Raw genomic sequence first — 11,870 nt, forward strand, 5'->3', positions numbered from 1 at the left:
GTTGCAGCAATAAATAAAATAAAATAAACGAACAGGAGCCTCGCGGCACTTCAAAGGCTGATGGGATTTTATTCCAATCTCGAATATCTGGGTCTCCTGGCATCTCTGAAAGGAGACGCTCGTCCGCAAAAAATGCGTTCTGGAATAATAATCCGGTTAGTCCTTGATGTGCCGCTGGACTCCAGTCTCTTTCCAGTCCAGATTAAACCAGACGGGAGGTTCCAGGCGTTCAGGCCTTGGGGCAGTTCCACCCTCTTTGGCCAGGGACGCGTCTCTAAAGTTTGGGAAAGGTTGTCGGGGGCGGGGAATGGCTCCCCCTTTTGGTCCACCTGGTTCGGCCAACAGAGAGTCCCATTGACTTGCCAGGGAAACGGGGAAACAAAGAGAGAAAAGGGGGGTCGCGCGTGCTCCTGGTGGGGGGGGGAGCGGCCAAGGCCACAGCCCGAGAGATGACCAGCTGGTGCACAGCCGCTTGCACAAGGCCAAGCAAGGGACTCTGAGGGGCAAGAGGGCGGGGCGGTGGGGCGTGGTCGAGGGCGGGGCCTCCCCTGTCCTCCTCCTCATCTTCCTCCCCCTCCCCTCCCTCCCCGCGGTGGGAGGGCGGCCCCCTTAACTGTGCGCGTAGAAGCCGTAGTAGCCGACGTCCTTGGCGCAGGGCTTGTCGCAGTCCCGGGGCGCCAGGGGGGGCTCGCTCTTGAGCGGCGAGGAGCTCTCGGACGCCGGGGTGCCCGCCGGGGAGAGCCGCCGGCGCTTGGCCTGCTCGTAAATCCCGGAGTCGCCGGAGTCGATGGACTTGATGGACGAGGGGGTCTCGATCCAGCTGGGGTCGGACAGGTCCTTGGGCGGCTTGGAGTCCTCGGCCGGCGGCGGCGGAGGGGGCGGCGGCGCCACCAGGGGGGAGCGCTCGGGGGCCGCCAGGCCGTCGGGCTCTTCGCCGCCGCCGCCCGCCCCGACGGGCAAGTAGGGGTTGGCCCCGGCCCGGCCGCCGCCCGCGCCGCCGTTGGCCCAGCAGGAAAGGGACTTGGCGCAGTACTGGGGCGGGCTGCGGGCGCCCCAGCCCGAGGGGTCCGGGTAGTAGCCCAGCGGGCGCCCCGTGCAGCCGGCCGCCTGCAGGGGCAGCGCCTTGACGCCGGCCGCCGCGTAGGACAGCAGGGTGGCCGCGTTGCCCGCCAGCTCGCCGGCCGGGTCGTAAGCCGAGGCGGTGAAGTCCAGCCGGTTGTTGGACGGCGCGACGAACCAGCGCTGGGGCGAGGGCGCGCCGGGCTCCTCGGCTTGCTGCGGCGACAGGAGGCCGTTGGGGGGCGCCACGCCGCGCTCCGGCCCGCCCGGCCCCACGCCCGCCCCGCCGCCGCCGGCGCCCGGGTGGTGGTGCGGGGGGTGGAAGCCCCGCGCCTTGGCGTAGTTGCTGACGAACTGGTCCGGCAAGAAGGAGCCCGCCATGGCGTAGCGGGCGCCCGGCACGATCTGCGAGCGAGGCGAGTCGTTGGGCGACGGGGTCAGCCGGTCCATGTCGCAGCCCGTGTAGATCCTGCCGGGGGAGAGGCAAACAGAGACCGGGGCCCCACGTGAACAGGCGCACGCCAAACCCAACATTGCCCGAGACTAGCACGGAGAAGGCGGGCCACCCGACACTGCCAGGGGCTAGCAGAGAAGAGGCCAGCCTGCGGGACTCCCCGCTACTGGCTCTCCAGGCCACACGCACCAGAGCCGGCTGGCGAATTGCAAGTCTGGTCTCCTCTCCTCTCTGGGGAGCGGGGGGGGGGCGAGATGGGGGTTAGGCCCATCGGACTCAGTGGGGGTCCGTTCCCTATAGGTACGCACGGGAACAAGCAGCAAAGAGGGGCGCCTAATATCTCCTAACAATAAACTGAAGGGGGGTTTTCTCCGAGTTTCCTGAGATCGAACAGAGAAATGGCAAACCCCATAAAACTCCATGGGGGTCCCAATGGGGTCGGTTCCGAATAAATATGCGCGCGGTCGAGCTGCGAGTGTCGAATGCAAATCACATTTCTGGGGAGAAGAGGCCGTGGAACTCCACCGGATTTCTTTCGGACTCCCAGACGCGTAAAATTTCTATCCTAACCCTACCTGCTCAAGAGGAACCCAATGCATTCCGGGCAAATACGCGCAGGACCGATGGCAAGCTCCGGAATTCTTTTCTAGTGACAGTAGATCTGAACTAGATTATCGAGAATACCTCTGCACATGTATGGAGGGCTCGTTTACGGTCACTGCTTGGTTATCCCAAACACGCTAGCACTTGGAGGGGGGGGGACTTATCTGAAACTGTCCAGGCAAGATTGACCTTGCCTTTTTTGCTGCTGTTGTTAAAGTCCTGAGGGTGGGGGGGGGGGGTTCATATTCTGTGGCTTTGCAGAAATTCAGAACAAGCAGTGCTGGGGCTTCACCTTTTGAATTTCTGCCTGTTGAAAAGAAAATCTGCCTGGGAAAGGTGCCATCTGGACTCGAACTCAGGCCCTTCTAGTTTTAGAACCTAGCCACTTCTGCAGACGGGAAATGAAAAGATTTAAAAGGAGTTCAGATTTTTTTTTTTTTGGATTGGAGGAGGGACAGAAATTTGGGCAAGTGTTGACCTGACACCCAAGTTTTAATAAATAATGCATTTTAGGGAAAGGTTCTGTAGAAAACTGGAGTTATTTTAATCATTTCCTGTTAATGGCCTGATAAATCCTCGACCACTGGACCGAAGTCCTAAGCAAATTGGAATCATTGACTGATTAATTGTTATATCCTGCCGTTTCATCCGGCTTGGTTCAAAGGCGATGTTTTTTTTTTAAAGACTACAAGTACAATAAATATATTCATTTGTCTGGAAAGGCCATAAAGAAAAAGCCCTTTGAAGAACTCCGCTCCTCTTTCTGTCTTTTTATCTCAAACAAACAGGGGGTCTTCGACTGGGCAAGACAAATGGGGGTTCTCTGCGAAGTCAGGAGACCAGCAGAATAAACCAGTCCAGCCAGGCCCTCTTGGGAAAACCCCCGCAGCTCTTTAAGTCCTGTCTCTTTAGGCAACTGTCAGAACTAAGGGGGGGGGGGGGGACACATTCCAGCAACTGCATGACTGGTGGCAATTTTAAAAAGCTTTTAATTTAGCCAGTCAGGTATTGTGGGTGCTGGGAGATTAGAATGAATGGGGAGCGAGGAGGCCGGCCGGCCGGCTCTGCAACCCCACTTCTCAGAAAGCAGCTGCATTTCTCCTGGTTCCCCTTCAGAAAACAGGAATGTCCCAAAGCCTCTGTGATCTAGAACCATGGAGGGGCCACGTGGGCCATCTAGTCCACCCCCCTGCTCAATGCAGGACCGGCCCAAAGCGCTTGTCCAGGGGCTGCTTGGAGACGGCCAGTGAGGGGGAGCCCACCGCCCCCATAGGCAGCCCGCCTCCGCTGAACTATTTAACTTTGAAACAAAATGTCTTCTGGTTTCCAGTATTTTCCTCCCATGATTGCCAGTCCTGATCGGAAAACAGGAGGGTGAACAGTTCCAAAGTCTCTGGAATCAAGAACTGGATTCCTAGGGAGAGGTCCAGAAAAGTGGGCTTTTGAAACCCAGCCATTTTATTCGGGGAGGGGGTGGGACTCAGAACACATCCGAGAATCTGGACAGCCTAACTCTGTCTGGGAGGGCTACGAGACTGGGCAGAGCCACAAAAACCTGAGGAGCCAGCTGCAGCAGCAGCACCCTGGAAGTGCCCTCGAACCCCCCACACAAGAAACGGGCCGCTCCCTTAAAACCAACGGGACCCCTAAGAGAAGCCCCAGAGCTTCAGACAAGGCAGCGCACCTGGAAATCCAGAGAGGAAGAGGGTCGCTGCCTGGCTTGGAGCCCAGGATCCAATCAACTGAGTCCTCATCTGCTTGATAACTAACCCAGACAAGGAAACATGGGATTACCGTCAGGCTCACTGAAGTACACATACTTTTCCCCCTAGAGACACTAAAAAGGCACGAAAATACGTCGAGGCTGGTTTCCCTGCGCCAAATGCACGCCTTTCCCATTGAACACAACCCCTCTAGCAGTGGGTAAAGATTAGGACGGAATTGAGTCGATGTTTCGTTTTAAACAAGCCACCGCCCCCCCCCTCCGCCCGTCCTCTAGAAATAAGCCTGCCAGTGTGACAAATTGACCCAGGCCTAAACACACTCAACAGGTACTCGGGGGCCATTTGTAGGAAACAGCAGGCAAAAGCCGTCTGAATGGGCGGCTGAAGCAGCGCTGGCGGCGGGGCGGGGAGCGGCAGGCAAATTGAAACGACCGAGGGTAACGGAAGGGGCAGCCACCTGAGCATCACACCCTTTGCGCCTGGACGAATCAATCCAGGCCAGCCGGCTGCCCGCCACTCGCAGCCCCTGACAGGTTGGGGACGGGGACCTCTGCCGCAGCCTCCTTTCCGGAGCTCTCCAGCTGGAAGCCAAGCTTGGAGCTTTTCGCTTGCTTCCAGCTGGAGAGCTCCGGAGGAGGCTGTGGCAGAGGTCCCTGCCTGCCTGTGTTGCCGCTCGGTTGTGTGTTGGTGTTGACAACGCCGTAATGAGCGGCTTTGGCACGGATGGGTGGACGAGCCGCAGCTCCTTTGGGCGTCCTGTGCGGGAGAGGGAGGAGGAGTCTATCCTGGCGATTAGGCACATTCGTTTACAGGGATCTCATCCTCTCCGTAGCCCTGCTATGGACTAGCCCGATCTCATCAGATCTCGGAAGGGTGGGCCGGTTTAGCGTTTGAATGGGAGACAACAAAGGACGACCCGGGTTGCAGGGCAGAGGCAGCCAAAGGAGAACCACTTCTGAACGCCTCTTGCCTTGAAAGCCCCATGGGGGTCGCCAGAAGGGACTTGGCGGCATTTTACGCAGGCGCGGTAGTCTCAATCAGGGGCAGGAAGGGTTCAGCCCGGTCCTGTAAAAACCCAACTAAACCGTGTGGGAGCTAGCGCTGCGCTTCTAGAAGGAGGCCTGCGATACTCAGCCCCACTCCAGACGGGCAAAGTCTTTAGCAGTTGATAAGTGGCATCACATTTATTATACATGCAGGTTTACAGATTCCAGGCCAGATTTGTGCTTTAATTAACCTTCTGCTCCTCCCCTCCGCTCCCAATTACCCGGCTTCTGCCGCTAGCAAATTTAAGGCGCTGGATTGCTGCTTCAACTGCCTGGTTTACTCTGGGCACGATCCGCAGATTTAAATTCGTGTCCACTCCTCGAAGGATTCGTGGCTGCGGGCCTGTAATTTGGTTCTCAAGGAATGTCTCCACGGGCTTCGCCGAAGAAGGACTCCAGTGTGAAATGCACGAGGCAGCGGTCTGCATTTTAGAGATCTGTATGTCCTTCTTCAGCGGAGTCGGTTCTGGAGAGACTCTAGCAGGGTGGCTGTTTTCCTTCCAGAAGACCAGATCCCAAAGACCCAGAAACTGTCGCTTCTGATCTGGACCCCCTTTTTCAAACTACCAGAAATGCCAAAGGAAGGCCTAAAGTTGGGCGACACTCCGGTTCACATTTATTTGAGAGTTAGCCCGGATGCCCACTTCTGCGTGCGTAATATCCGCCTGAGTTGGCCGGCGCTCCAGCACCATGGACAGTTGCTTTCATCCTACGACGATTTGTCGTCGTCGTCGCCCCCCCCCCCGCCCCCATGACCTCTGCGCCCCATCCTTGGGGTGACTGTCCCCTCCCGAGTCTCATCCAAGAAAGAGGCTGCCACGGGTTTCAATCTCGAAGTGAAAAGTTCCTACTCCTACAGCGAAACTCAGGCTCTTGGGAAGCCAACAATGGCTTAGTGCAGCAGGGAAAATGTAAAGCTGACTTCACCATTTTAAACGGATTGGAAGTCAAGGAAGAGACGTCCAAGATCACATCTGAGATCCTTTATACAGCGAACCTTGTCATAAGGCAGAAAACCTGCATGGCTCTGTCGCTGCCCAGGTTTGCCCAATAGGCTGGTTTCTTGTACCAACCAGGTCTGGTTTTTACAGTGTTGGGTGGCAAATGGGCCCCCAGGGCCAATTTATGGTTAGATAGATTTCTGGCTCTGACTATCAACTGAATTTCAACACCATCACCACATTTATGAAAAGTGTTATCCTCTGGGTCACCAGATCCTACAACTGCGCATACAACCCTCTATAGATACAATTCTTAAAAAAACAAAACAGTAGGGTCAACTGAGGTGTTGTGGGGTTTCCGGATCTGAAGATGCCAGCCACAGATGCAGGCGAAACGTCAGGAGAAAATGCTACTGGAACATGGTCATATAGCCAGGAAACCCCCACAACATCCCAGTGATTCTGGCCGTGAAAGCCTTTGACAGTAGGGTCAACTATTGCAAGGACAATTTGCCGCAACAAACATTCCAAGAAACGTGTCCGCCTTTAAACCACCCAGTAAGGAGTCAAAAGGAGTTGGAGAGGGGAACCTGGGCCTAAAACCCACCCAACTTCTTGGCTGATTTCTATCTCCTCCTGATGTTTTTGGAAAGTTCTTGAAGGAAAGGCCCGAGGCCAGTGTGCTCAATCAGTCCAATAAATGAATATTGACCTCCTCCTCTAAACATTTATGTGGAAAACCCTTCCCCTGCTGCATTCTTTGCAGGAGGGAAGAGGATCAGGAGGGCAAGCTGGCCGCTGGCTAAGCAAAAGGGGGCAAGACGTACCTGCCGCCTCCCCTTGCCCCTGCCCCCTGAGCGACCAAGGTGGGTGCGATTTTGCCCCAGCTCTCCTGAATAAACTAGCCAGCCCCTTTCCTGAGTTCCCAGATCTCAATGACGCCGCAGAACCAGAGACCGACCGCAGGCGCCTGGCTTACGTGTCGTAGTTGTCTCGAAAGCCTTTCGCGAAGGGGTTGTGGTCGATCTTCAGCTGTGTGATCTGGGCCAAGAGGAAAGCAGAGTGTCAAAAGATCTGCCCCCCACCCCCCACCCCAAGGAAAGCAAATCCCAGCGAGGCAAATGTCAAACGAACCCCCTCCTTCCACTGTCGGAACTAATTACAAGGATACAAACCTCATCTTTATTAGGCATATCATGTGTATATACATTGTAAGATGGGACTAATTCTCTTCTTCCTCATGCTAGAAAGCAGCACAGATTCATGGACCCGAATTACGGTCACAAAAACTTCCAAGTACAATTCTGGGCAGCTGGAACCAGCGCCAGCATTGCCGGATTCTTTTTTGTGCGGACCGAGCGGAGCAAACAGCCGGTGGAGACCACCTAGGCAAGGCACCGATCCTGCGCACCCTTCCTCGGGCCTCTAGCTGAACGCGCACAGGATCGGGGCTGTGAGGGGCGAGTAACGCCTTGTCACGTGGCCAGCCCAGCTAGCAGCCAGGTGTTGTTGTTTTTTAAAGAAATGCAGACAGAGAGCATATTTGCGTTCAGACGAAGAGAGACTGGGCATCAACTCCGGATTTAGAGACAGGGTTGCTCGGTCTTTGAGCCACCGGCAGTCGCAGCAGAGAGGATGAGAACGGAAAAGTCCAAATGTTGTGCCCACAGAATCATATTATCCTTCGCTAATTCAGTTTCAGTTTTGAATTCCAGAATTAATCTGTGATTTTTTTCTTTGTTAACCTTGCAATAAAGATTAATATATATATATAAAGATATGCAATAATATATATATAAAGGAAAAGTCATCATCCTTCTTAGGCCGCAAAATAACCACTTTCCACGATTTTTCAAAAATTATATTTCAACATTTTAAATTTAAATGTGAATGGTTATTGCCCTCTGGCCCAGAATATTCGGGATCATTTCAAGCGCCATTCTCGGTGCCATCTGGCTTCCCTTTAATAAATGCTGGCGCCGGGGAACGCGAGAGACGACTGCGGAGCTGGGGAAAGGGACTATCCAACTGTTGTGGAATAAAACGTGATAAAAGCAGACTGGGCTGATCAGACAAAAGACGCCGGGAGCTGCCCTTGTGTGCCTGTCTTTTTGGTGGGGGGGAAGGCGGACACATTTGGCAGGCTTTGCCCCCCCCCCTCCCCAGAGACTGCGGCCACCTCCTGGGAATCACTCACCCAAGATGCGTTCAAGCTCCAGGAAGGACCAAAACCAGGGATCGGGGCCGGGATAAGTGCTGCTTCTAAACAAGGCCCCTATTGGGGCTCAGACCGACTCATCCCTCCTCCCCGCCTTGGTTGCGCCAGATCCTAATTCCTCTGCCCTTCCCGGCTTCCCCCTAAAAAGACTCTGGAAGAAACAGACCGCCCAGGAAGTCAACGGGGCGAAGGGGGAACGGAGAGCCAGCCGAGCTGCTTACATCGGTGTTCTGGTAGGCGGTGACGGCGATGAACTGGGTCTCCGGGAAAGTAAAGGTCTGCACGCGGCCGGGCTGGCTGGTGTCTTCGGTGCCGTCCTCGTTCACCTCCACCACGTGCAAGCGGGGCTGGTATTTGTGCAGGGACTGCAAGACCACCATCTGCCGGGCAAAGGGGGGAGAGGGTGCAGAGGAATGGGGCGAGCCGGGGGGGGGGGGCACATAGAAAATCAGGGTGAGGCAAGGCAACGCCTGGCCCGGCGAAAGTCACGCCTCCCTCCCGCTTTGGGCTAGAGACAGCCACGATCTCCCCCACCCCCCAACCCCTCTTTGTGAAAGAAAAGGTCCAGAGGCGGCTATTTCGCTGGAGGAGGAAGGGGAAGAGGTTGCAACACACACACACACGGGTTGTGGCGATGCTAGCTAATTATTATTATTTAAACACAACAGATCCCCACCCCCCACCCCAAGGCCCGAAGCGCCCCCCTCCCACAGATCCGGGCTCGGCGTGGCGCCACCGACCTGCCCGTTGTTGTTGGAGGCGCCCTTGTTGTTGGTCAGCTTGAGCTTGCCGAAGGAGATCTCCTGGCGCATCCAGTGGGCTCCGGTGTTGGGCGAGTCCGGGTGCATGTAGACGCGGTTCCCTGCGGACAGGGCCCGGGGCAAAGTGAACGTGGGGAGCCACAGAAAGGCGCCTCGCCTCCCTCAAATCCCCTCTGTTTTAGCCCCCCCCCGAATAATAACCCCCACTTTATTTTTCCCCTCCCCCAACTGCCCCCCCGTCCCTTCGCGAAGCCTCCCGACAGTCCATCCCGGCTCCGCTTCAGCCTGCTCCCCTCCGCCGAGGGCGCCTGTGTGTGCCCGCGGCGCGCGCTCCTGCGCGGACTTGCCTTGCACGTTGGTGTCGGCCTTGCCGCAGGGCACCCACTTGCCGCCTTGGAAGCGCCAGTGGTTCGGATCCGCCAGGATGACGTCCACGAAGATGTTGTAGTGAGCCGTGGGATCCAGGCCGGAGATGTTAAAACTCAGGAAAGGGAACATCCGCCTGGGGGGGGGGGGGGAGGGGGAGCAGAGGGGAAAAGTTGGCCCCTTTTTCTCGGCTTGCTTAAGGAAAGAGCGTTATAGACGCGTGCGAGAAGGCGCCTGGGGCAGGTTCCGTAGAGACCGGGAAAATGACCCCAATTGCAGAAGCGGATGTTAGATGAGCGTTAGGAAAATGACCAAAAAATGACAGGAGTTGTATTGTCGAAGGCTTAGGAGAAAATGCTACTGGAACACGGCCATACAACCAGGAAAACCCACAACCCCCTGTTACAGGAGCCTCTTCCAAGCCAGCCCATCCCTTCCCGGTTTGGGGGCTGCGGGACCGATGGAAGGGCGATGTCCCCCGAATCTTGCCCTTTGGTCCCCTCTCCAGCTTCGGGAATACCCCGAGAGACCTCACTGGCCAGCAAAGCCGTGCTTGGATCGGTGGGGCTTGCTTCCGAGGAATCGAGTTGCAGGGCTGGGAGGGGGGGGGGGTCGACCCGATTCTCCGCAGGCGATCCCTGAATACCAGCGCCGTTCCTCGAAAGCGACTCCCAGCGATTTCAGGGCACGGGTCTGAAATGCCCCCCGGGAAGGAAGAGGCTCCCCTGCAAAGAGGCCGTCCTGAGAAACCTCTCTCCGTTTGGTGCGGAGCGACGCCGCCTTTGCTCGCCCAAGGGCGCCGCGGCCGGGCGGAACGGCCCCGGAATGCCAGAGAGCCCTTTTCCGAGGCGCCCGGTAGAGACAGATCCCCAAAGTGGGGAAGAGGAGGAAGAAGAAGTCTTCAGGGGAGAAGGAAAATGCCGCGAAGGCGCGACGTTTTCAAAAGAGCGGCTCAACCCAAGGAGGAGGAGGCAGGCGAAGGAAGGAAGGAAGGAAGGAAGGAAGGAAGGAAGGAAGGAAGGAAGGAAGGAAGGAAGGAAGGAAGGAAGGAAGGAAGGAAGGAAGGAAGGAAAAGAAAAAAGGAGAGTGGAAGGAAGGAAGGAAGGAAGGAAGGAAGGAAGGAAGGAAGGAAGGAAGGAAGGAAGGAAGGAAGGAAGGAAAGAAGGAAAGAAGGAAGGAAGAAAAGAAAGAAAGAAGGCAAGAAGGAAGGAAGGAAGGAAGGAAGGAAGGAAGGAAGGAAGGAAGGAAGGAAGGAAGGAAGGAAGGAAGGAAAAGAAAGAAATGAAGGAAGGAAGGAAGGAAGGAAGGAAGGAAAAGAAAGAAAAAGGAAGGAAGGAAGGAAAAGAAAGAAAGAAAGAAAGAAAGAAAGAAAGAAAGAAAAAGGAAGGAAGGAAGGAAGGAAAAGAAAGAAAAAGGAAGGAAGGAAGGAAAAGAAAGAAAAAAAAAAAAAAAAAAAGAAAGAAAAAAAGAAAAAAAAAAAAAGAAGAAGGAAGGAAGGAAGGAAGGAAGGAAGGAAGGAAGGAAGGAAGGAAGGAAGGAAGGAAGGAAGGAAGGAAGGAAGGAAGGAAATTATTGCTGTTTTTAAAAATCGCCATGAAATACAACTCTGCCCCAGCGCGTGGCTTCTTTTGCTTGGGGGGGTGGGGGTGGAATGGGGAAACTCCCCGTCGGGGTCTCGGTTTCGGAGAGGGGCCAGTCCGGCGGGCCGGGGCCGGGCCGCGCGCGCGTGGCGGGTCCCCCCTCCGGCTTACCTGCCTTGCTTGGTAATGATCATCTCGGTCTGGTGCCGGTGGAACTTGAGCCAGAGGGGCCTGTTGCAGAGGTAGACCTGCGCCTTGCCGGGGACCAGGCCGGCTTGGGCGCCAGAGGGGAACTGGTAGAAGGGCGCGCCCTGGTAGGAGTGCCCGTACTGCTGCGGGTAGGGGTAGCCGGCGGCCGGGTAGCCCTGCGGCGCCGAGTTCGAGAGCAGGCTGTTGTAGGCTCCGTTGGCCAGCACCGGGTGGTGCGCCATGTAGCGGCCGGGGCTGGCGATGGAGAAGGCGGCCGCCGGGTTGTGCTGGCCCGGGTAGGGGAACATGCTGGCCGGCGGCGGCGGCGGAGGGGCGGCGGGCAGGGCAGCCGACGGGGCGGACGACGAAGAGGACGACGAGGACGACGACGAAGAGGCGGCCGCCGGCGAGAGCAGGTACCGATCCGCCACAGCCGCCGCCGCCGCTGCTGCTGCTCCTGCTGCTCCCGCGGCGGCCGCTCCATCGAAGGCGGGCCGGAGCTGCTGGGGGCCGCCGCCGCCGTCCACGACGACGGGCGAGAGTTTGGCGCGCTGCTGCTGCTGCTGCTGCTGCTGCTGCTGTGGTTGTGGCTGCTGCGGCTGGGCGTCCCCTGGCGGGTCCTTGGAGTCAGGGAAATCGTCCGCCTCGGCCTGATTCGTCATCCCCCCCCTGGCGAGTTTCTTGAGAGGTGAACTCCGCTCCAGGTTGTCAGCCGTCGTCGCCGAGAGGAGGGCGGCGGCGGCGGGGTGGTGCAGGTGGTGGGGATGGTGGTGGGGATGGTGGGGATGCTCGTGGAGGGCCAGCTCGGAGCCGCCCGCCGAGGGAGGATACGCAGCAGCAGCAGCCCCGCCGCCGCCGCCGCCGCCAGCGTGCAGGAACCTCTTGGAAAGCATCATCGACGGGGGCGACAGGCACGGCTCTAGCTGCAT

The 11,870-nt window shown here is 57.1% G+C and overlaps 1 protein-coding gene across 3 annotated transcripts; it reads right to left on the reverse strand.

Annotated features, from left to right (window-relative positions):
- Positions 1–487: 487 nt before the first annotated feature.
- TBR1 (T-box brain transcription factor 1) lies at positions 488–11,870 on the reverse strand. 3 transcript variants are annotated; one of them, XM_048486758.1, is made up of 8 exons: positions 11,547–11,870; positions 11,305–11,498; positions 10,924–11,250; positions 9,154–9,308; positions 8,786–8,907; positions 8,267–8,425; positions 6,807–6,868; positions 488–1,528 (listed from the first exon to the last, which is right to left on the reverse strand). In XM_048486758.1, the coding sequence occupies exons 1-8, from the start codon at positions 11,868–11,870 to the stop codon at positions 610–612; spliced, it is 2,262 nt and encodes a 753-aa protein (XP_048342715.1). In that variant the 3' UTR covers positions 488–609. The 3 variants fall into 3 exon arrangements, with proteins under 3 accessions (XP_048342715.1, XP_048342713.1, XP_048342714.1); XM_048486756.1 differs by lacking the exons at positions 11,305–11,498; positions 11,547–11,870 and adding an exon at positions 3,801–3,881 and having other exon boundaries at positions 10,924–11,303; XM_048486757.1 differs by lacking the exons at positions 11,305–11,498; positions 11,547–11,870 and having other exon boundaries at positions 10,924–11,303.

This window comes from Sphaerodactylus townsendi, linkage group LG02, assembly GCF_021028975.2.
Source record: "Sphaerodactylus townsendi isolate TG3544 linkage group LG02, MPM_Stown_v2.3, whole genome shotgun sequence".
In the NCBI taxonomy this organism is placed as follows: domain Eukaryota; kingdom Metazoa; phylum Chordata; class Lepidosauria; order Squamata; family Sphaerodactylidae; genus Sphaerodactylus; species Sphaerodactylus townsendi.